Here is a 25,404-nt window from a genome sequence, read left to right on the forward strand (position 1 = left end):
GATGAATACTAATACCATATTACCAGACAATTCAGATGGGCAAGCTTTTGTTATTTTTTATTTTCTTTTTATTAAAAGCAGATACAATGTTCCCTTCCCACCTAACCCACCAGGCCTAATTGATCTCAATATTACCATTCACAAATTACTTCCAAATGTTGTTAATAAGAGCAAGATTATAACATAGATTCAGTAATGTAGAAGGCTAAGATTAAAATTAAAGAGAGAGAGAGAGAAAGTGTGTGTATGAGTCAGAGGGGAAGGAGGGAGAGACAGATAGAACGAACATCTCTTTTACTATCACATGGGAAAATATCATAAGGAAGATGTATTCTTGTCTCCCAACACCAGAGTCAAGACTAAGTTCTAGTGCAAGTCACTTTAGCTATTACATTTGTATCACCCATGCACTATTTGAAGGCACTAAAGCTTGTTATTCAAGTGACCAGACAGGGAGGTAAATGGCATGGAATCCCATCACAAAGTGAATGCCAGATTTGGATTCTGGCTAATTGCTGTCCATTCTACTTTTGGAGCATAGGCTGGATAATACTCAGGCTCAGAAACAGCTGCCCCTCACCCCTCATCCCATTTGCTGCACATCAAGCTGGTCTGCTGCTGTTCCCTCCCAACAACTACTGGTTATATAGCATGTAATGTTTATCTTTACTCTGCCCTGAAGCCTTTATCCCTTTATGGGATTCCTTACCTCCCATGCTCCACTTAAAAGCATTTCTTCAGGCATTTCAAAAACCTAATAAGAGGCAGCTGCCCTTAAGTTTCTCATAGGTTCCCCTATAAGTCACAGCACTCCTTAGAAAGACAGGGCCTTCAGTATGAGATGAACAATTGATTTTAAAATCTGTTATACTATATTTAAAATTTTTATTATATTATATATTCTAAAATTCCTTTTAATTAAGCTTAATTTCTCATTTGTCTGTTTTTTATCTATAAGCTGAAGCTACCTGCCAGAAACTGGGGGACATTTTCCACTGACCTTGAATATTAAAATTTTAAATTGCTGAAATTATAAAAAAAGTAAGTCTCTGACAAGGGAAAAGCTATCTTTAAATGCTCTCGAGTCTGACTTCATGAAACATACAATCTTTTAGAAGTGTAAGGGACGACACAGGAATCCCCCACCAGAAGGGCTTTGTTGGTGATGCTCTCTAAGCTGGTTGCCCTAACTGTGACTTCTCCAAAATTTCCCTTTGCTGGCAGGGAGTCCCAATGGGAAAAGGCACTGTCTTGACCACTCTGAACATTCTGGGAACTTTAATGATAATCCTCTTCTCAAGAACAGAAGCAATCATAAGGCTTTGGGGAAACCACAACTGCTCCTGTTCCTCCCCAAATCCTTTGGAAACCTGACCTTTTCATTTTCACATCTATTTTACTTGTATGGACAGTATTGGTCCAGAATCTCAGAACTGCAAGTGAACTAGGAGGCCTTCTAGTACAAAAAATAGTCCCTGAAGACAAGTAAAGGCTAGTTTTTCTCCAAAAATTATTGTGACCATCCTTGAGACTTGGGAACTCTGGGGACTAAAGACTTCCTCTTTGCCTAGTACAAAACAGCCACAGAGGGCACTGAGGGCTCTCTCTAATGTCTGCCTGGTGGAAACTAATGGGCAACTCAGGGAAGGAAGCTTCACTTAGCTGAATCAGCTCCAGGTGTCCTCAATTCTTATCCTTGTTGGCTATACTTCTGCTATGGCTGGGTAAATCTCCTTTTGTTAACTGTTGAATGACCTACAAGTGTCTCATTTTGTTCCAATATCAAACAAAAAAACTACCTGAGGACTGACCAGAGTCAGGAGCAGCCCAGAACCATTCAAGTCCCTTCACTATTCTGGTTGTCTTCTGAGGGACCCTCATATTATCAAAGTCCTTCCATAATGTGGAAGAATGGAACTGAAAACAACTACCCAGATGAGGTCTCACTGCAAAACGGTTCTACTACCTTCTCACCCTGCACACTAGGCTTCTCTTAATGCAGCCTAGAGAGTGAATTAGCTTTTCTGGCTGCTATCTAGAACACTGCTTCCCCAATTAGAGTATGAGATCTTTGAGAGCAAGGATTGTCTACCTTTTTCTATTTTTAATCCCTAGGGCTTAGGGATAAGCATTGTGCTTGGAACACAGGAGGCAAGCAAAAAATATTCATTCATTCATTGTTAGCTCATAGTGAGAGCTTGCATTCTACTAAAACCCTCAGGTTTTATTTTGTTTTGTTTTGAACAGGTTAATTGTTACTTTGCTATATTTCACCCATCTTTGTACTAGTGAAATAGATTTCCTGAACCCAAATGTGAAACTTTATATTTATCTCTATTTGGATAAATGTTCTAGCCTGTTTAGATCTTCAAGATCAAATGTTCTAGCCTGTTTAGATTTTTTGGGATCCTGGGTTCATCAGAATGTGACCTCCTTGAGGACAGGGACTATGTTTCTGCCTTTCTTTATATATCTAGTACTTAGAGTACCTGGCACACATATGTTTGACATTTAGCTTTTCAGTCCTGTTTGGCTCTTCATGACCTGGTTTGGATTTTTTTTTTTTTGGGCAAGGATACTGGAGTGGTTTGCCATTTCCTTCTCCAGCTCATTTTACAGATGAGGAAACTGAAACAAAAAGGGTTAAGTGACTTGCCCAAGGTCACACTGCTAGTGTCTGAGGTTGGATCTGAATTCAGGTAAATGAGCCTTCCTCATTCCAGGTCTTGCACTCTATCCATTCCACAACCTAGCTGCCCTAACATGTATACAGTAAGCATGCAGTAATTGCTTGTTGACTGACTCCTGAGAGAAATAATTATTTCCCTCTTGTATTTAATAACTAATTATTGAATCATAACCAAAGTTTTTCTCCTTTTCTATTTCTTCATCCAGAAATCAACCAGTGTGGGAAATCTTGCTCAAAGACTTACCCAGACTAAAGATCTAATCAAAAGACAGTAAAAGAAATTCTAAGTTTAGAATGAGAGGATTCCTGTTCATTGTGTTTACTCAGATGGGTCTGGGAGAATGTAGATTCTCCCTTTCTTCAGACAGGTGATATGGAAATTGATAAGTCTCTGACTAGGACTTAGGTTACAGACTCCAAGACTCTCATTGTAAGATAGCCCACCTCAGAATTGATTGCCACCTTCTGAAATACTTGCCAAGGGCAATATAAACTGTGAGCCCACCTCCATAGGGGTCTCTGGCATTGAAAACCTCTTTTTATTAATAAACATTCTAACCTTATTAATAGATTAAATTACCCAGAAATTGTCCCTTGAACTTTTTATTTTATTTTTTTGGTGAGGCAATGGGGTAAAGTGACTTGCGCAGGGTCATACAGCTAGTAAGTGTCAAGTGTCTGAGGCCCAAATTTGAACTCAGGTCTTCCTGAATCCAGGGCTGGTGCTCTATCCACTGCACCATCTAGCTGCCCCCTCTCAAACTTTTTAAATGTCACACTCTATCATCTCCTAGGTTAGATATCTTTTCCACTTGATGTCATTTGCAAATTTGGGCAGCACATCATATATGCCTTTATTTAAGTCACTGACAAAAATGTTTAAGCAGCAGAGGGAGTACAACCATTGGAACGTTTAACTGGAGTCTACACGGGATCACAGGCTGAGCTGGAAGGGACCATGGCATCCAACCATCTACACCAACATCCTAATTTCGCACAAGAGGAACTGAGACCCAATGAGGTTGTTATTTGCCCAGGACCATACAGGTAGTAAGTAGCAAAGCCAGGATTCAAACTTACATCTTCTGATGCACAATCCAGTGCCCTTTCCACTGCCTTGCCTGCAAGTTTACAATGAATTTTTAATGAATATTCTCTGGGTCCTGCCAACCATTTCTATATGCTTCTAATTGCATTCTTGTCTAGCCCAATAGTATTCCATCTTTTTTACAAGAATAACATGAAAGACTTTGTCAGTGCTTTGCTAACATCTAGGTAAACTATAACTATGGCATTTCCTTGACTGACAAGTTTTGTAACCCTCTCAGAAAAGGAAATGAGGTTACTCTGGCATGCCCTGTTCCTGATGAAGCTATGCTTCATTAGTCACTGACAGTAATTTGTATGTAGATTTAGGGAACACAAACATAGGAAACTATCTCAGAGAAGTATGTAACCAAAAAGTTTAAAATTGGTGAGCCCATTCACAAAGTTTAAAAACCACACAGAGATTAAAAAACTCAGCTTGACTGCATGATAAAACAAGGTAGGCTTGGCTCTTAATAGTTGTTTCACCTATAAGTTTACTGCTTATTGATTTCTATTTTTTTTTAAACCCAGTACTGACTGTGAAGTAGGAACACTGCAATCAGGAGAGGTCTTTGCTTCAGCATTTTGCAATCTAATCAAGCACTGACGATCCACAGGCCCGAAGATCAAGCAGCAAAAGGCGAGCAAGCTTGTATTAAGACAAAGGCTTATTTTAACACCTCCAAGTCCTATATTTCAAAATGTAGTATCCTGGTCAGCACACCAAATACTATTTATCTTGATGTCCCAAAACACATGCTTGAAGGTGACTTTCATTTTATTGCTTTCAAGTACATGGGCCGGAGAGATGCCGGCTACAATGAACATTAATAGATACTTTTATCTACATCCTAAGGCTAGAGAGAGGTCTTAGATTAGGGTATTCTCTGACTACTTGTGTAGTTTGTTATCATGACTGTGCCTTTGTAGCCAAAGATATAATGATTATTGCAAAGACCCTACCCATTAAAAGCACCTGACATTCCTTGATCTGGACCAACTAAGTCTATGTAATAGGGAAAGGGGAGAATAGGGAGGGAAGGAAAGAAAGGGGAAAGTAATAAATAGGAGAGAAAAAAGAAATGGAATGGGTAGAGATGCAATACAGAAACACAGAAAGGAAGCCCCTCAAGAGATCCAGTCCTCATTTATTTTTTTTCTGCTTACAAAGTTCATTCAGATGAAAATAGCACCAAACCCTCCTGCCTGGACGGTGGGGGCACCCTGCCCCTGACCCCAGGAAGGAGGCTTGGAATCCACCTATAGCCTGACAGAGGCAGAGGGAAAAGATCTTCCCTCCCCAAACAGACCTGCAGAAAGTTGAGGGCACCTGCTCTGTGGCCTTCCAACCACCTGCCCCCTCCCTGATCCAGAATCATTTCCTGACGGATATTGCTGTGCATGTAGTGTGTCTACGTGCGCGTGTGTTCAGGGAAAAAGAGACAAACCTCAGCCACTGTCCCACTCCTGTGGTCCCAGGACAGAAGTCATGGTACCACACCTGATATAGGGGTGAGGTAACAGTCCAAGGTGCTGGGGTTACACTCAGAGTCCTGCCCCCCACCCACCTATCCCCCTGAGGGGAACCAGAACACGAGGTGGTGTCAGGCCATAGTCCACCCAATCAGATGAGCACACTGGACACTGGGACCTTGGTAGAACAGCCTCGCTGAGGGACCACAATCCGATCATCTGGAGGGGGCATGTCCCTCAGGAGTTCTTGCACGCGGAGCTGCGCTCTCTTTCGATCACCTTCAATGTACATGGTGGTGCCCAGGAAAGCTGCACCCCAAGTGCCCCGACAAAGACACAAAGCATGAGAGAAAACTGCAGGGCCTGGAACTGGGAGAGGAAAGAAGAAGGCCAGTCACGGCAGAGATGGTCAGATATCAGCCCAATGAGGTAGGGGCTCCCAGCATCCCCCAACAAATGGGACAGGACATTCTGGAAGGCCTCTGCTGTTGACTGGCATGTGGGAATAACCACATACAGCAGAATGTCTGCTACAATGGTCCAGTTCATGGACAGCAGAATCTCTCCAATGAAGATGAAAACATAGGTAACTACAATGCTGCCCTGAGCACAAGCCAGGGCCAGGAACAGAAAGGGGGCAGATCCCAGAAATCCAACCGCACAGATCAAGAGGTCAGTCCTGGGGTTGGTGTGGCTAAGACAGTGGCTGATCTCTACCCCAGAGGCCACACCCAGAATCTCAGTCACACAGGTGATCAGCCCAAAGATGAGACTGTCTGAAGAGAAGCAGAAATCTCCAGGGAGGCCAGGTGGGGTTTCTCCTAAGACTACTCAAGGATGGAGCAGGAATGCTGGTGGCCTCAGCACCAGGGACCCCGTGATAAAGGCCACAGCCGTTAATCCCAAGGAAGAGAGCACAAAATTGGGATTCTGAGCCAGATCCCAAACATCTGCCCACCAAGAAGTGGGGCTCAAGGGAGGGGTGTCTGAATGGCATTCCACAGCTCCACGAGGTGGTTCCCTCACCACCAGAAACAGCAGCAACACTGCTAACATCAAGGCCTGCAGTGACCCTAAGTGCCCAGTGCTGATCACCAGCCACATCCTTCACTTTTGATCCTGCGATATAACCCAGACCACTGCCCATAGGGATGGTAAAGTAGAAGACACTAAGCATTCAACTCTGCTGATCAGCGGGGTTGGCAATGAGGGTGGGGGCAATGTTAGAATAAATGGCCTCCCCAACCCCTACCAGGCCCTGGGTAAAGAGAAGCAGCCAAAATCTCTCTCTAGGGAGGAATGACGACCCCAGAGTCACCAGTGACCAGAAGGCAATGCCACCACACGAGGTACTTCCTGTTATATCTGTTACCCAGGTAGCCAAACACGAGGGCCAGCACCATGTAACTGGAAATAAACATAGTCAGGATGAGGCCAGAGCTGCTGTCACCAATACCAAAGAACTGCTCGATGTCTGGAAGAATGCCTGCCATGGTAAAACAGTTCATATAGTTAAGAAGGTTGATATAACAAAGTATGCCCACAATCAAAGTTGCATGTCCAGGGGAGATGCGTGTTATCAGCTGTAGCCCTTCCCCATCTGGGTCTTCTCTATCCTGTGGCTCTGACCCCCCTAAACTTGCAGTCTTGCCAGTGCCGGGGGTTAGGCCCCCCATTCCTTCTTCTGTATCATCTGCTTGGCTGAGAAATGGGGCCGTCAGGCTGACCCAGCAGCCCAGAAATAGCTGCGCCTCAGTCAGTTCTCTCTGTGGTTACTTGTCCCGCACAGTTTCAGGCCCAGCCGATTTAACCCCAAATGGCGCACGATTCCCTGTGTCCACCGGCTCTGTAGCCGCTGCTACCATGGAGTGCTCAAGCACTGAACTGCCCCGAGGCCACCGCCATGATAGCTACGTAAAGGTCATTCCAGTCCTCCTTTAGACAGGAAAGAGAGAGTGTAATTCAAGCAAGTAATCATTCAGTTAATCAAGGGACATCTGGGGCCCCTCCATCCACATTGCAACTGAACTATGATATGCATTGTTTCCCACATTAAAATGTGAGCTCCTAAAGCAGGTCTCACTTTTAAAATTTCTATCCCCAGTGCTTGCCACATAATAAGTATTTAATAAATGCATTTTTATTCAATTTCATTCATTCATTTAAGATGTGAGTGTTTTTCCTATATCCACATCATTATAGAGGTGTGAAAGAGATGGGGGGGAAAAAACCCATGTAGGTTGAGGTGAAGAAGAGACAGGTAAAGCTGGGGGGGGGGAGGGGCATCTCTGTAACATTCTTTTAGTATAAGACTAAACTAGGCAAAACAAAATACTCATCTATTGTTGTTCAGTCATTTCTGATTTTTCATGACCCCATTTGGTATTTTCTTGGCAAAGATACTAGAGTGGTTGCCATTTCCTTCCCCAGCTCATTTTATAGATGAGGAACTGAGGCAAACAAGGTAAACTGACTTGCCCATGATCTCACAGCTAGTAAGTGTCTGAGGCCAGATTTGAACTCAGGAAGAACAATTTTCTTGACTTTAGGCTAGGCACTCCATCCAGTGCCCAGACAAAATACTCACACACCAACTCTTTAAAAGTAAGAAAGGAGGAGAAAAATAAATAATGAACCACACCAGAAAAAAAAAATCAAAAGCATAAAATGAGAGGTTCAAAAGAAAAACAAGTAAGGGAAGAAAACATAACATAAAGAAAATGTATTTGAAAGAATGCAGAACAGAATGAATCTGATAAAAACACAACAAAGGAGTTGAAAATGGGTGATGATAGATAGAAGTGCCAAAATACAAATGAAGAAAACCCAAGGTCTCAGAAATAGAGTTTTTGGACAGATTTAGCCATATTTGACTAACTTCAAAAAACAAATTACATACAAAAAAAGCTCCCTTTTAAGAATTAAGAACAGGACATTCTCCATTGCTGGGACTTGAACAAGGCAGGCAGAGAATTTCCATCAATTTCTATTAGGAGGAAAGACAAAAGAAAGGGTGGAGGTTGGGAAGGGAGGGTTGCTGTAAAGTGCTTCCTATTCTGCTTACTAATGGGGAGTGAGTAATTACACAGAAACCCTATCTCATGACTCTTCCCATAAACCTTGAGCATATGTTAACTATACCTCATCCTGCTTTTTGGATCATAGTGTCAGATTTTGAGCTGGAGGGAGCTGTTGAGTCCAACCACTTAGTTTTACAAATAAGAAAACTGAGGCACAGAAAAACTTCGTAAGTGTGTTTTGAATCCAGGGCTTCCAGACTCCCACATCCAGTATACGATCTATCAATCTAGAACCCCTCCCCCCATCTAGACTTGCTCACATTCTCTTCCAGCTCCCCCTTTCTCAATGGTTATACTCCACGTGAAAACTCTTATCTTAAATTTCCAACAATTAGAATATCAGTGTTAAGTTTTTTAGAAATAGGAAGAACGATAAAAAATGTTTTAAGCAAATCAAAATTGAAAAAGTATTCTTTTATCATGGATCTGTAAGTCAGTCTGTAACAAGGGTGGGGAACCTGTGGCCCAGAGACCACGTGTGGCCCTCTGGGACCTCAAGTGCAGCCCTTTGACTGAATCCAAACTTTCAAAGGGCCACACTTGAGGACTCAGAGGGCCACATGTGGTCTCAAGGCCATAGGTTCTCCACTCCTGGTCTGGAACAATGAGAAAAGGACTGGATTTGTAGCCAGACGACTTGGGTTTTATCCAGGTTTGGCCACTTATTATATGAGTGATCTTGGGCAAATCATTTAAGGTCTCCAGGATTTAGTTTCCTCATCTAAAAAATGTGAGAGGGTTAGAATAAGGTGCTATCCAACTCTTAATTTATGATCCAAAGAGACTTATAATGGTGAGTTCTTCCAGTTCTAATTGGACCCCACTCCCACCCCAGGCCTGTGACTTCAGCAATGAGAAGCAGTAGGGGTCTAAGTAGGGTGTCTGTGTGACTCTGGACAGATCTACGGCTGATTTGCTTAGGTCTGGCTTAAAAAAATCAGAACTTCCAGTGAGGAAACTCTCTCTTCCAATGAAGATCAGCAACTACTTGACAATTTTGAGAGCTGCTTGGGACACTGAGAGTTTAAGTGACCTCCTCGGAGTCACGTAGCTACTGTGTGTCAAAGGTGGGTCTCTCTGTCCACTACCCCAGTGGGGTCAAACTCAAATAGGAACAGGGAACACTAAACAGTAACTTATGATTCCTGAAGGCCACATGTTGACTTAGAAACCACACATTAACATTTTTGTTGTTGTTTAGTCCTTTCAGTGGAGTCCAACTTTTCCTGGCTCCATTTGGGTTTTTTGTGGCAAAGATATTGGAGTGGTTGGTCATTTCCTTCCCCAGCTCATTTGACAAATGAAGAAACTGAGGCAAACAGGGCTAAGTGACCTGCCCAGGGTCACACAGCTAAATAACATTATAAATAATTATAACTAAATAACACTGACTGTATTCCATTGAATTTTTATTTATTTTGTTAAATATTTCCCCTGCACCACACCACCCTACCTCTATCCCTTCCAGAGAGAAAAAACAGTCATCAAATAGACGTCACTGAGCCTTGGTGTATTTTTTGTCTTTCATCTATCTTTGTGGTTTTGTGGTATCAACATTGCATGCTCTTCTGAGGACAATAAACCCACTATGCAGGAGTTCTTCACCTGGAGGAAGGGAGCAATGGAACATACAAAACCATACCCAAAACAGCTGGGAGCTGGGGTTAATTTCTGTAATAGTCTGGGTAAGAAAGCCTCTGGCACTTAACTCTATGGGGCTCCAAATGTTAGTGTTGCTGGAATAGGGCAAACCTGCATTTTTAGCCTCATCTCCTTGGTTTTAAATTATATGCTCTGCCCAGGAGAAATTGGTCCACATTTTTCAACTGGTCTACTTTTACACTGTCTGTCTTTAATGATGTTGTGGTGAAAACACATTTAATTAGCCTTTTGCTTCTATTTTACCTCTCTCCACTTTTTAATTTCTTCTTAAACTAATTAGGGTAGCAGCTTTGCTATATGAGTTCAAAACATGATTTTTGAAAGATGTGCTTAAAAAAAAATCAAAACAACCAACAACTTCTGCTTACAAAAAACAAATACAAAGAAATGTTTGCTTTCCTCCACAAATGCCCCCCTCTAACCCCCACTATAGAGATTCCTATGGCAATGGGAGCCTTATGTAAACAAACAAAAATGAGTGTAGAAAAACCTTTGGGTGTTAGGGGGGAAATAAATCTAACTAAAAGACTGATTGTTTTTAACAAGGATTCAAATAACATCTAGGGGTATAATCAGGCAATATTCCAAAGCACCTGGGTCAACTTCTCTATATTTCTGCACTGTAAAAATAAATCTGTCCTTTTGTAATTTTCACCTGGAAACTCTTCTCTACTTTATTTCTAAATTCTTACTTGGCCATCAATGTGACCAAAATGGCCATTTCCTGGGAACCCTGATAACTTTGAAGTTCGAGAGAGCCACATAAAATAACAGAATGAATGAGCTTGAAATTCCAAGATGAGTAAATATAAGAGATCTAAGGCGGGAGGGGGGGGCGCCCACGCGCGCGAAGATGGGACCTTTAAAGGTAGGTCCAAGTCTCAGGGCACTTGGATGTAACCAAAAAAAAAAAAAAAACATACCAGTCATCTATCTGAATGTATTGGTTTCTGAAGTTTAAAAGCCAATTCAAATGAAATGTAACTTCATTTAATTTTCCTAATTTCCTAATATATGTTGACATAGTTAAGGTGGTTTGCAAATCAGAATACTTTGGAATCATAGATAATTCAAACCTACATTGAAACACTATTGCTATTGTAAAGACAAATGAATAAACACACACGCACACACACACACACACACACACACACACACACAGAATTTTCCTGTCAAAGAAAAAAAATTAATGAAACTAACATTATGAAGCACCTTCTCATGGTAATGATTCATTCTAACAGAAAGTTAAATGCCAGACTGATGTAGTAAGACAAGTACAAGACGTGGGATCAGAAACCTGGGCTTAAGTTCCTGTTTTTCCACTTTTTAGTTGCTTAAATATAAAATAGTCTTCTCTGAACCTCAATTTCCTCATCCATAAATAGGGGATAATAGTATACCACTTATATGATAATATTATTTTGGGGCTCAAATTAGATAATGCTTTTTTCTTTCAATGCCCCCAAATGGAAGCCATTGTCATTATTGCTACCATTAATCTATCACTACTAAAAACAATTCAATAAACTTTGGAAGGGCCTGTTTTTGTAAGACACTGTACTAGTTCATAAGGATAAAAAAAAGGCATAGTTTCTATTCTTGAAAAGTTCACACTCTAATAGAGGAGTTAAAACATATACAGAAAGCATTATAATCCAGGTTAAAACATGATGGAGTCAAAGAAGAGATTCAGAGAAGTGTTTGAAGAAAAGTCGAGAAGGCACACAGCATTTTCATTTGGAGGGAATCAGGAAAGGTTTCATGTAGGGCACAGCACCTGAGCTGAGGTCTGAAAGCTAAGAAGGATGCCAACAGGCAGAGATTCAGAAAACGCATCCCAGGCACCAAGGACACAGCCTACACCAAGATATGGTGGTGGGAGATGACAGGTTGCATTTGGGGAGCAACTAGTAGTCCAATTAGGCCAGAATGTGGAGTGGGTGAAGGCGGATAAATGAGGCAAGTAAGGTTAGATTGGATCCAGTGCTAAGGCCATAAGGAGGCCTTTCCTGATTCTCCTACATGCTAGTGTCCTCTCCCATAAAACTGCCTGGTGTTTCTTTTTGTCTTCACTTATATGTGTGCATCTCATTTCCCTAGATAGAATGTTAGTTCTGAGGGCAGGGAACTCCCTAACAGTTAACCAATGGTTTCATTTTTGTAGTAGTTATCCCTAGTGCCTAGCATAATGTTTGGCACTAAATTGGCCTGTTCAGTGACTGACTTTATAACACAGACGAATCTTTAATTAACTTTACACTGTCTCTCTTTGCAATCTATTCTGAAGACATTTATTCAATTCCTCTCCCCTCATCTACTCTAGTCAGCAATCACAGAATATGACTGTTGGAATGGACCTTAAAGACCACCCAGTCTATAGTTGAGCCAACTGAGGCAGAGAGAGATGAAGTACCTTGTCCAAAATTACCAATGTATTTGGCAGACCTCTTTGGACTATTAGTTCATTGTCCTTTCCACTATCCCCTATTTCTTCTCCCATTGTGTTCTTGTCTGATGGTATCCCCTAGTGGTTAGCACAAAGAACTGCCTGGCAATTTCTTCCTCATTTTCTAGAGAGATGTAGTCATTTCAATCATGTCTGACTCTTCTTCATGACCCCATTTAGGGATTTCTTGGCAAAGATATTTGCCATTTCCTTCTCCAACTCATTTTACAGATGGGAAACTGAGGCAAACAGGGTTAAGTGACTCGCCCAAGGTCACACAGATGGTAAATGTTTGAGCATGCATTTGAACTCAAAAAAAGATGAGTCTTCCTTACTCCACTGGCATCAGAGGGCCTTTAAATGTGGGGAGACCTGGATACAAGTTCTGCCTTTGACCCATACCAAGCTGGAGGAACCACAGAGAAGCCATCTAACCACTAAGCATTGCAGGTGACTCTCCAACAATAAACATTTCAGAAAAGTTGCTGATCTGCATCACTTAAGGTAGCTTCCAAATTGGGGTTCCTTACAGATGAAATCACAGATCTAGATTTTTTTAAAAATTCCCTTAATCACTACCCCTTGGTGACAATTATAAAACAGCCATGCTCTTAGAGCTCAGTCCCCTTGCTAGTAATTTCTCATACACAAACCCTAGTTGACAATAAGCTTCCTTTTTCTCTCACTACCATTTCTTGTTGGTTACTTCTTTCCATTTCTGCTCTTCAAAAAGACACCTAACCAGGGTCAATAAACATGAGGATTGCTAAGGATATTGATATTTCTTGTCACAAGAAAAAGAAAAGGCAAAGTTTTGAAGTGAAATTAGAAATAATGAGGAACCAATGCCATAATCTCTGAAACTCTTGAAAGTTTATAGAAATACCCTGAGGCATCTCTACAAAAGTTTCCATCTACTTCCTCATTCTTCTCTGAACTTCTCTCTCATACATCAGCTTTCAAGATAAGGTTAAAAAAAAACTCTAAAACTATCTTTGGGATCATAGATTTAGAATAAGAGATCACTATTTTAAAATTTTGTTTAATTACTAGTATTCTGTTATTTTCTACTGTTTTTTAAAATTGTAAATGCAAAGTATTTCTAGCTTTATCACGTAGACAAATAGGCTTTTGCTAATCTGGGAACGTCACTAGCAAGTATAATATTTTTTCAAGGGAAAACTAACTTCTAGGGGCAGCTAGGTGGCACAGTGCACTGGCCCTGAAGTCAGGAGGACCTGAGCTCAAATCCGGTCTCAGACCAACACTTGATACTTACTAGCTGTGTGACCCTGGGCAAGTCACTTAACCCCAATTGCCTTAAAACAAACAAACAAACAAAAAAACTATCTTCTAGTACTTAAATAAGTGACTTAAAAACAAAATTTGGAACATAATCCATGTCAAAGTTGGTGGCTTCTTAGAGTGTTATTTTAATTATTTGGTTCCAAAGCTTACATTTCTGAAAACATTTTGTAGGAATCATGGGACTTAACAACTAGAAATAACCATACAAATCACCCAGTCTAACCATCTCCCCTCTTTCTATAGAGAAGAAAACTAAGCCTCAGTTTCTTTATCATAAATAGGAATAAGAACATATTTGTAGTGTTTGTTTCACTATGTTATGTGAGGGTCAAATGAGATAATATATATAGAGCATTTTGTGACAAAAGCTTAAAGTGTAATATAAATGTCAGCTATCATTATCATCTCCTCATTTTACAGAGGAGGAAACAGGTCCAGAAAGGTCACATAACTAATGGTCCCTCAGAAAATAATGGTCAGATCTTGCTCTTTTATCCAAATGATTTCTCCCTAATGTTACTATGTCGTCCAAAATCTGTACAAATCTCACAATCTTTCTGACTTTAGTATCTCCTGATCCTGAAAGGAGAACTGGATGGTATCTCATTCCCCATTTACACAGTACCATAATACAACAGAGTCCTTTCATGAGGTAGGAAAATTTTCCATCCCTCACAATTATCAAAAACTGAAATCAGTGGAAGTGACACAGCGAGGCGGTTAGCCTCTGTTTTGTCTGTATTCATTCTTGGCATTCTAAAATTTCATCAAATTTATTTTTTATTTTGAAAAGGAACTTATTCATCCCCTGTTCTAGAAAGGGGGAAAAATTCCATAGAAAAGAATTCCTCCTGGAAAACAACAGTTGAAAAAAATGTCAAACCTGAGTCCTCATCTCCAACAGCTAACAACATAGCTTCTAAACTGCCATCATTTGGGCTGATGGGAACATGTAAAACACCATTTTCCTCCACAAGAAACAACAAAAATGCAATGAAATTAAAATTTAAACCCTATGATTAACACAACTGTTAGGCCTTCCAACTAGTATTAGATGAAGAGTCAGAAAAAGATGAACTAAGTCTTTGTCACGTGCTAAATAATATATTACTTAGCTCTCCCCAACCATCCCTCTCCCCTTACTGCTCTAATAGGTTTACTAGAAGAAATCTAAAAAATAAATACTAAGCTGACAAGTTAACATCACTAAGTTAATCTTAACTTCTCTACATTCTCTTAGATGGATCTCTTTAGGCTTTTAATACTAATCTGCATTTGACTGAGAGCTACTTGGAGTGATAAAATCTGGAGGCAATCATGATTTCAGCCATAGGATTAAGACAGATTCAAACTATTATAAAAACAAAACAAAACAAAACAAAACAAAAACTTAGAATGCCAATCCAGGGACAGAAAGAATAGCTAACTCTTTGTATACAAGTATCCTCTTTCTGTTTCTGTTTCATATATTCTTCTCTTTTCCCTTCAATATCTCTGTCCCCCAGACCCACTACTCCTTGAAAAAGCATGTATTACATTCTTGTTTGAATGACGTCAACTGGAAGAGATTATCAGTAAACCTGATCTCTGAAAATATTTCACGTAAGGATATGAGAGGGATGAGAACTGAATTAAACTAAATCAGTTGATACATTCATGACCTACAATTCAAAGACAATCACTTTTCTAATCCACTTGCACTAACTACACTTCAAGAAGACTCAAATTTGCTTCTAGAAATGGTGGTTTTTTGACCCAGTTATAAATTTATATTAGAAATACTCTGGCTACAAATACCTTACCTCCTTTACATGTGTGTGAAAAGAAACAGACATGTCCAGCAAGATCTTGCGCTGCTCAACCCGACGAACAAAATCTTGTATCCGGTCTTCAAGCTGATGGGCTGCTTGATAAATCTCTTCTGGATCACATTCTCCAGTCTGAGCCAGCTGTTCAGCTGCTTCTAGTAATTTATCAGCATTCGTGTATGTGTTCTGCACAAGACAGCATGCAGAAAAACAAAACAAAAAAATAAATAAATAATAACTGATAAGGGTAGAAGCCAGGAGACAAGAAGATTATGTGCTAGAGCATCCAAGTCGTCAAGTTTTGGTATTTCTGTAATTCTAATAGGAAAGAAATACTGGAAACACCAAGGTGGTTAGCCACTGAAATCATTCATCAATACCCTTTTCATTATCATGACATTAAATAGCTAAGTATCTGATCCTATTGCAAACTCCTTCCACAATGAGCAGGAAAGAGAATCCATTGGTTCAGTCATCCCCTTAAAGAACCAAAGAATAAAATGCCTCCTTGCAGCTGTACAGACGGCAACCAACACATAGGAAGGAACAGTAAAATGTCCACTTCACTTTTTTTTCCTTCCAGTTTCATAACAGTATAAAGTGCTCTAATTTTGTTCTTTTCGGGTGGTATATGTGTCTTCATGGTAATTCCCAAGATGCTGGTTAGACAGTTAAGTTTCCAAAATATCCATTCCTGCTCTTCTCACGTATGTATTCTAAGTTGCAGTGAGCTTTTCCTTTCTTTGTGGCTGAACATAAAGATCATAATAGTAGTATAAGTATGTACCATCTTTTCCCTAGTTTTTTTTTTTAAGAGCTAAAAATTAAGTTTAAAAACACTTTAATATTCACTTTAAAAACATATTCCACGTGATTCTTGAGAAACTAGAGCTTGCGGTCAGGTCTTTTACGTTAAACAGCCAGGATGATGTCCTCTCACTGATAAAGCAGACTAACAGTGTGAGTGAACACTGGGGGGAGCAGTTGAGACAGGATTTTGAAACTAATGAGCTGGTTAAGGAGGTATCTTAAAAGTTCAACAGGGAGCTGATTTAAGGACTGCAGGCAAGTTAAGGAGTTAATTCTGATTGGGAGGCAAAGAACTTAGGAATTTCACAGATCAGAAGCAAAGGAGAAATCAAGGATTTTTTTGTGTGTGTTTTTTTAAAGTATATACAGGAAGAATACTTTGGATAGAGCAGAATTAGTCAAGTAAAACTTGATAGACTTTAGCACTAATGTGGGTGATATTAGGGAAAAGAGCCAAGCAAAAATGAAAATGCAAATATGCATTATCCTCTTCAGCTACATTAAAAGAAATAAGTTTTCACATTCACTTTCAAGTTATATACTCTTTTCTGTTTATGTTTCCTAGGGATTCTTCCTTTCTCCAGGCTGACCCCCCCCCATTAACAAAAAATGATGATAATGTGTTAGAACTCATTTTGCATCAACATTGTAGGCAGTAACTGACGTCACAGAGTCCCTAATAATATGATACTATTGAGGATAAAGATAGTGATATCCGTGATTATTCTTTGGAATTATGTCCTCTAGTTACACGTGCAATGTTTCATTTTATAAACTTTAAAAGTACAAGATCAGGTTATATGAACTTTGAATAAAATGTAATATATTTGTTAAAAGTTATATTGAAAGAAAGCTAAAGAGCTAGTCACAGAGTGAAGGAGTCCTGGGGTCAAGGCCAGCCTCTGAAATGTACTTGGCTTGGTCATCTTTGGCAAATGACTTAACCTCTCAGTGCACCAGGAAACTCTCTAAAGCAGGGCTTCTTAACCTTTCTTTTGGCATGACTGCCTTTGGCAGTCTGGTGAAGCCTATAGACCCCTTCTCAGAATGCTTGTAAAGCACAAATTATGTAGGATTGCAAAGAAAACCGAAAATGCTGAAATACAGTTGTCAACACTTTTTTTAAAAGTCATAGATCACAGGTTAAGAGTCCCTGCTCTGAGAATGTATGATGCAGAGGGTGCTGACTTGGAATGGTAGAGGGAGTTTCCTCACAAGGAACTTCCTACATTCATCAAACCACAGGTCTCTTGTAAAATGAACATCAATTACTGTACAGTACAGGGCAGAGTAGCAGTTTGCCTAATTCCCAAAAGTTTAGAATAATATGTCGTGCATATACAATAGTCATTGAGGCTGCACCAGGAGCCAGGTTATCCCCATTTCGTATCCAATGTAACACCAGACTAGAAGCCATCTTGCTTTTTCTGAGGAGTCTGGTGACTAGAAGCCTCATGGTTACTTTAAAAAAAGGAAAACAAACCAAGGTGTTAATACCAATGGGCAGTAACAACTCAAAAAGTGTTGCTATCATCAATCCCTGAATACTTGAGATACTTTAAGATACTCTTAAGGGTCACTAATATAGTATGGGTGTATTGTAGTCTATCTTTCACATATCGTTATGGTGCTGTTGACCCACAAGCAAACAATTAACAAGTATTCATCAAACACCTGCAATAGGCCAGCTATTATGCTAGGTGCTGCAGATACAAAGACTCTATGATCCAGTAACTTTGGCTTCCTTGTTCCTCAATCAGTCAAATCAGTCAGTAAACAAATATTTATTAAGTACCTACTATGTGCCAGATGGGGACAGGTAGGTGGTGAAATGGATAGAGTACTGGGCCTGGAGTCAGGAAGACTCATCTTCCTGAGTTCAAATCCAATCCCAGACATTTACTAGTTGTGTGACCCTTAACCCTGTCTGCCTCAGTTCCTCATCTGTAAAACCCCTCCATTCTCTTTGCCAAGAAAACCTCAAATGGGGTCATAAAGAGTCAGACACGACTGAAACAACTGAACAAAATGTTCCAGACACCATGCTAAATACTGGGGATACAAAGAGAGGCGTCCTCTGCTGTCAAGCAGTTTGCAATCTAACAGGGAAGACTATATGCAAATAACAATGTACAAATAAGACACGGATAGGATAAATTGGAGATAATCAAGAGAGAAAAGATACTAATTGTGAGGAAGACTGGGAAGGTCTCCCTGCAGGTGAGATTTTAGCTGAAACTTGAAGGAAGCCAAGAGGCAGAGAGAAGGAAAGAGGGTTCTAGGAGTCGGGGACGGCCAAGAAAAATGCTCAGAGTTGGGAGACAGATTGTCCTGTTCAAAGAACAACAAGGAGGCCAGTGTCCCTGGGCTGCAGAGTATGTGGTGGCACCTAAAGTGTAAGAAGATTATTTGGAGGTCATATTTTTTTAAGTCTTGACTCATCTGAAGTCTTTGAAATTTGGCTCTGATGAAGCATTTTGTGCTTTCCCTTTCTGTTCCTCTTACTAGATTGGTACATTTTCCTTGGCCTCACCTTTATCTCCTGGCTTCCATCAAGGCTCAGGGATCTCATCTTCTGCAAGAAGTCTTCCCCCCTCTACATTTATTTACTTTATTTTTAATTTATTGAATAAAACAAGCATTTCTATAACACAATATAATAAAAAAAAGATTGCACATGAAACTACAAACTACAAATGTGCAACTTGCTATTCCTTTTAAGTATATAAAAAGTTATCACATAAATTTCTTTTTTTCCCCTTTCCTGTGATGGAATACTACTATGCTATAAGAAATCATGAGCTCAATTATCTTAGAAAAACATGGAAAAGGACAGCTAGGTGGCGCAGTGGATAACATACTAGCCCTGGAGTCAGGAAGACCTGAGTTCAAATGTAATCTCAAACCTAAAACTTACTAGCTGTGTGACCCTGGGCAAGTCACTTAACCCCTATTGCTTCAAAAAAAAAAAAGGAAAGAAAGAAGAAAAACATGGAAAGAAGTCTTTCCAAGTCTCCCTTAATGCTACTGCCATCTTCTGAGAATACTTCTAATTTAGTCTACATATCTCGTTTGTACTTAGTTGTTAGTATATTGTCTCTCCTGTTAGATTGTAAGTTCCTAGAGGGAAGGGACTGCTTTGTGCTTCTTTCCATTCTCAGCATTTAGCACAGTGCCTGGCATGTAAGTAAGTGTTCAATCAATGTTTACTGACTGACTAGAAGATGAATGGAAGCCAGGAAGAGACTTCAGGCAGGGGGAAATAATCAGAAGGCTTCCAAAATAGTCTGAGCAGGAGTGAAGAAAGCCCAGACCAGGGCTATGATTATGTGAATGGAGAGGAGATAGATGTGAAAGATGTATAAATCAGATCATTAAGGTACATGCTTTGAACTATTTGCAAATCATGGTGGTGGATTTAGAGCACTAATTCATCCCTGTTCCCGTGTCTGATCTGTGCTGTGAACAACAACATAGATTTACAAGATGACTGATTTCAGACCTGAAGATTGTACTGAGTCAGATGAGGAAAGAGCTCAACACTGTGGAAAGAACACATATTCTGGGTTATGGTATGTAGCAAGGCTAACTACATATTTTGGTCAGGACTTAGAATTCCAGCCTTCTGACTCAGTCCAGGGCTCTTCTCATAAGGGAGAACCTACCTGAACCTTTTTTTTTTGAGGGTCAGCTGATATTCATTAGTCAGCTTGACAGTCAGCCATGAACAGAGAAATTCTCTTGACTTATTACAACCTTGTCAGAATCCATTCCAGTTCTACTGAATTCCTGTGACCCCTGGATTCTCACTTTTGGTTGACTCCTTTCTCAGTACTTTCACTGGTAGCTCCTACCAGTGTTATTATGGACTGACTCCTCCACAAAGATCAATGTGAGAGACAGGCTCAGCTATATTATGACACCTTTTGCAAATGAAGAATTCTTCTGTAATCACGTTAATTTTAAAAATTAGTTTAGAATTTACACAGTGCAAGTGGCCCTGGAGTCAGGAAGATCTGAATTCAAATCTGGCCTCAGACACTTGCTAGCTGTGTGATCTGGGCAAGTCACTTAACCCAGATTCCCTGCCATCCTCCAAAAAAAAAATTACAGTGACAACAAAACTGTAAAATAAAACAACTTTGAAAGGCTCTAGGACTTAGATCAACTCACTAACCAATCATGATTTTCAAGAAGACTCCTAATGAAACATGCCTCCTCCCACTACTGGGCACTGAGTGATGGACTAAAGGGGTAGAGTAAGGCATACATTTTTAGATATAGTCAGTGTATTTATTTGTTTTGCTTGTTTCACATTATTATATGTTACAAGGAAGGGCTTTGATCTGGGGTGGTGATCAGAGGGGTTTGGAGTTGGAAGGTAGTAACAGAGATAAGAAAAGACAAGAAAAAAGAGAAACATTCTAACACACTTTTAAAAAAAAATCAAACTGTACCTAAAAGATATTCAGTTTTATATAGAATCCTCTTTTCTTTCTTTTTTTTAGAATCCTCTTTTCTTATTCTCTGTATATTGAAATGATTATGTTTATTAAGTTCATAATAAAAGAGTATTTTAAAAAATTAAAAATAAGTTGAGTTCTCATATAGGATTTTTTTTAAAAGCAGGTAAGGATTCAACTGATAAAACTCAGAAATTAAAGGAATTAAATGACAAAAGTCAAGACCAACCTTGGGCCTATCACAATCTCTTTCTCTTTTTAGTATCCTACACAAAGGGTGACCAATTAGAATTCAGTGGCCAAGACAGGAGGCATTTGATTTTGTTAGACTATTGAGTTCTGGAGAATATTGCATATCAGCAAACTTCTATCTTGCTGCTTGACTGGTCTGTTGACTTTTTTAAAGAAAATGTCCAAAAGCTTTTGCTTTTTGGGGAGCAAGAAGGACAAACATAGAAACTGATTAATATAAAAGAATTGATGGCAAAGGTCAAGTTAACCTGAAGATTAAATAGCAGATCACAGTGACCCAGGTGTTATCACTAAAAACTACCTCAGAAAAAGAGGAAATGGCAGTGGATTTAAGTCAGAAGATCTGGATCTTGTCTTTGACTCTTACTAGTTGTGGGAGACTAGGCAAGACACATCACACTTCTGAGCTTCAGTTTCCCTGCCTATTACACGGGGATAATAATATTGGTACTGCTTACAAATATTCACAGTTTTTGGAGAAAAAGACTCATAAACTGCAAAGCATCATGTCAATGTATGCTAACCTTATCATTGCCATTATCATATACTCTCCCACATCTTATCCTCTTAGAAGGCTTCATTTCCTTCAAAACTTGGCTTCCAAGCCACCCCCATGAGGCCTTTTCTGATTCCTCCAGCAGTGGATACTTCACTATATCCTCAAATTACCCCGAAGGCATTCTGTAGATACTTTTATGAGTACACATGCTTCTCCTCTCCTAATTGAATGAAGCTCCTCATGGGTAAGGACTGTTTCATATTTGTCTCAGTGTTTCTAGTGAATAGCACTTAGTAAATGCTAATGTAGTATCTATGTACTAGATATTTATAGGAATAGTATAATAATGTGGGGAGCTGAATATGCCACTGCAGAAATGAAAAGTGTCTATATGTATATATATATGTATTTATTTATGTGTATATATGTATGTGTATGTGTGTATATATATATATACACACATATGTATATGTGTATACATACAGAACATGAGCACTGAAAAGTCTATTGCGTATATTTTTGGATAGTATGATAAATCAATTTCTACCTGGATTTTCCAGTACTCAGACAAAAAAATACACATTTTTATTTCTACAAAGACTTAGATTTTTTTTAAAACAGAATTAATTGATCATGTTTTGCCCAGAGAAGAAAAAGCTTAAGAAGGATTCAAAAGCACAGGATATCTGGATATCCATAGACCTGACCATGCTTCCTTCCAACCATCTTCTTGATACCCACTCATCAGTAGTGCACTTAGAAGTCACCAAAATCTCACCATTTCCATGGCTTTCAAAAAGGGCTTGTCAACTAACTGACTGTCCTAAACTTCATTCTTGGTTTTCCTGTAATATCTCTAACTTTACATCTCAATCTCTGTGACTTCCCAGACCAAAACACCTTCCACTAGTCACTACTCCCCTATATTAGAATATAAACAATCCCTTGAGGACATTTTTATCCCCAGAACTTAACATTGCACTTGGCACACAGTGAGTGGTTAATAAGTAATTCTTCATTCAGCTATTCAATCAGGTAAATAACTGTATATAACCTTTTCACTGGAAGTTCACTGCACCCCAGGACTACTCCTTACATTGGAGGACTCACTGCCACTGAGACCTCACCTTCCGACTGGCTAACTCCTCCCAAAACTTCCACTTCATGCAAGAGGCCAAGGCTAAATATGTCCTCATCCTTCTTCAGACTGCACTGCTGACTCATCTCCCCAGGACTTTCTCTACTATGCTCCCCACACCTGATATCTTCTTCCCCATCTTCCCCCTGGAACTCCTTTTTAAGTATAATCCTTCCTATTAGAATGTTAATTCCTTGAAGTCAAATACTGACTTTCTGCTTCTATTTGTATTCTTAATGCTTAGCACCCAGTAAGTGCTTAATAAATGCTTGTTGACTGATGGTTTTAGACTTCCACTTTTTATTGATCCTCCAATCCCCTGACCAGGTGACCTGGCTTTGAACTTAACTTGAGAGGATCAAAATTATCCCACTGTGTCAACAAAGTATCAGCAACAGATACCTTCTCCAAATCCAAAGTGATAACAAGGTGTAAAATGAAATTGAACTGGCAAAGGATGAGTGTAATGAGCTCCTTTCACTTTTCTTTTCCCCTGGACTACAAAATATTTCTATCTCTACATCCTCTCTCAGATTCAGAGGCAAAGAGATTAGCTCTTATTTTTTGAGGCAGACCCTTCCACCAACCTCTAGACCTAACTTCCTCAATTATCTCCCTTCCCTCCAATATCTCCAATCTCTCACTTTCTGTTGGTACCTTTAGCTGGACGTTTAAAAATATGTGGGTCCTGTTTCCCTTGGAAAAAAACCAAAAATTTAGAACGTGCAACAAGATTTGTTTTGTTGGGGGACAAGAGATTGCAAGGAAAGTCCAGTAATTCCATCCAAAGGGGAAATCTCATTGTGGAAAACTCTTACAGCCTTAGACAGTTCTCTGGGGCACTGAGAAGTGATCTACCCATGGTCACACAGTTAAAGATGGGCCTCAATGGACCAGCAACATATGGCCTCTCTAGCTACTATTCTATTTTTCTCTTTTCACTACTAAAATTCTTACTTAAGTGCAAAATGCCTATACATATTCCTGACTAACTCCATTTAGTTTTTTAATGGCTTACTGGTGCTATTTGTCTTTACATCACAGTCTTCTCATCCTTCCCAGACTGAACACTTCTTTGTAATAAAGAAAAGCAATTAAACAAACATTTCTATATGAGGGCATCTGACAACGTGCATAATATTCTACAGTAACAGTCTCCACCCTCTTTGCCATGAAAGAAGTATATTTCATTATCTGCTGTCTGAGAATTTCATTAGTTTTCAATTTTCCTCCTAGGGTTATTTTCCTTTACTTTGTTGTAGTTACTGTGTACATTACTCTCTTGGTTCTGATTAATAAGTTAATACAAACCTTCCCACATGTCTCTGAATTAATTTTTCATTTATTATTAAACAATAATATTCCAATACATTCACAAGCCATAGTTTTTTTTAATCATCATTCTCCAGTCAGTACTCATTTATTTCCAGTTCTTTGCTATGACAGAGTTGCCATGAATATTTTTGCATGGAGTGGACCTTTATTTTTGTCCCACTTGCTTAAATTTTTTAAAAAAATTTTCTTATTCTGAACATTTCCATACTAATTATAAATGAAACATGAATCTGTTTTATACAGTTTTGTACTTTTAAAAGAATATCATAAATTCAACATGTTAGTTTCAACCTGTTAGTCTTACTTATCTGTATCTCCTTCTGAACCTCTTGTTCTATGGATTTTTAAAAAAGTGTTTTTTCTTTTGGGGATACCCTTATTATAAATATTTTTTTATAAATGTGCCCTTTCCTTTTTTCTTTGATGTCGTTTGGTTCTATGCCTCGTAGTGCCACTCACCTTTTAACTGGCTTCCTCTTCCTTCCATGTACTATTAAAACTATACCATTAGTCACTATATTTCCATTGTCAATGACTTTTGTACTCATTCCCTCTGACACCGTAGGCTTCTCTTTCCTTTCTCCATGACACAATCTTAGTTTTCTCCCAATGTCTCTGACCATTCCTATGTTTCTACTTTATCCTCTCATCTTCCCCAACTTCAGTTCTCTAAGCTTTACTCTATTTATATTATCTCCTTGAAGAACTTAATCATTTTTATGGCTTTAACTGGTACCTCTGGGTAGATGACTTACAGCCCTGACCTCTTTCCCACGGTTAGATAAACTCAGTCTCTCTGTGATAAATTAGATAAAGAACACCTTTAAGTATTCAAAAGTAACTATTGCTTCTGACTCCTCACACAGCTTTGTACTCCAATCAAGGTTGGTTTCTCAATTTATTTCTGACAAAGTCTCTTAAATAGTCACTTAGGGTTAAAATGAAATGAAATATAGGCTACACCATATGCATGCATTCAAATATCTGAAGAAAGGAGGCTAAAATTCTTCTTGTTCTTCAAAGCCCCACCTCAGGTACTACCTCTATCATGAAACTTTCCCTATCTGCCGAGTTCAAAGCAATGTCTCCCTCCAATTCTGGTGCTGCTCCATCCTGACTGGGAAGTAAAGAAGAGCAAACACGGACAAGTGTAATTAGCTAGCCCCAGATCATACTTCATAACCCATCTGGCTATACACCTTGTCACTGTACTCCAGACTACCAACCATCCAGAAAGTGTGCCTTAGGGGACTCGAGCCACTGAAATTTGGAACTCCAACCCCAGAAATAAACGATCTTAATTGGTTAATGAGCGAGCACAAATTCATAAAGCCCAGTATATCTTAGAGGGC

At 39.4% G+C, this 25,404-nt stretch overlaps 1 protein-coding gene and 1 pseudogene across 4 annotated transcripts in view; both read right to left on the minus strand.

Annotated features, from left to right (window-relative positions):
* TRIO (trio Rho guanine nucleotide exchange factor) overlaps window positions 1-25,404 on the minus strand; it is a 505,121-nt gene that overhangs the window by 188,099 nt on the left and 291,618 nt on the right. For all 4 annotated transcript variants that reach the window (XM_027868779.1, XM_027868780.1, XM_027868781.1 and 1 more), the window contains exon 12: window positions 15,550-15,741. In XM_027868779.1, coding sequence (XP_027724580.1) covers window positions 15,550-15,741 — 192 coding nt within the window. The remainder of the gene's footprint in view (window positions 1-15,549; window positions 15,742-25,404) is intronic.
* LOC114047846 lies at window positions 5,403-6,963 on the minus strand (annotated as a pseudogene).

The sequence above is a fragment of the Vombatus ursinus genome, unplaced genomic scaffold (assembly GCF_900497805.2).
Source record: "Vombatus ursinus unplaced genomic scaffold, bare-nosed wombat genome assembly UNPS02014791.1, whole genome shotgun sequence".
Classification (NCBI taxonomy): Eukaryota; Metazoa; Chordata; class Mammalia; order Diprotodontia; family Vombatidae; genus Vombatus; species Vombatus ursinus.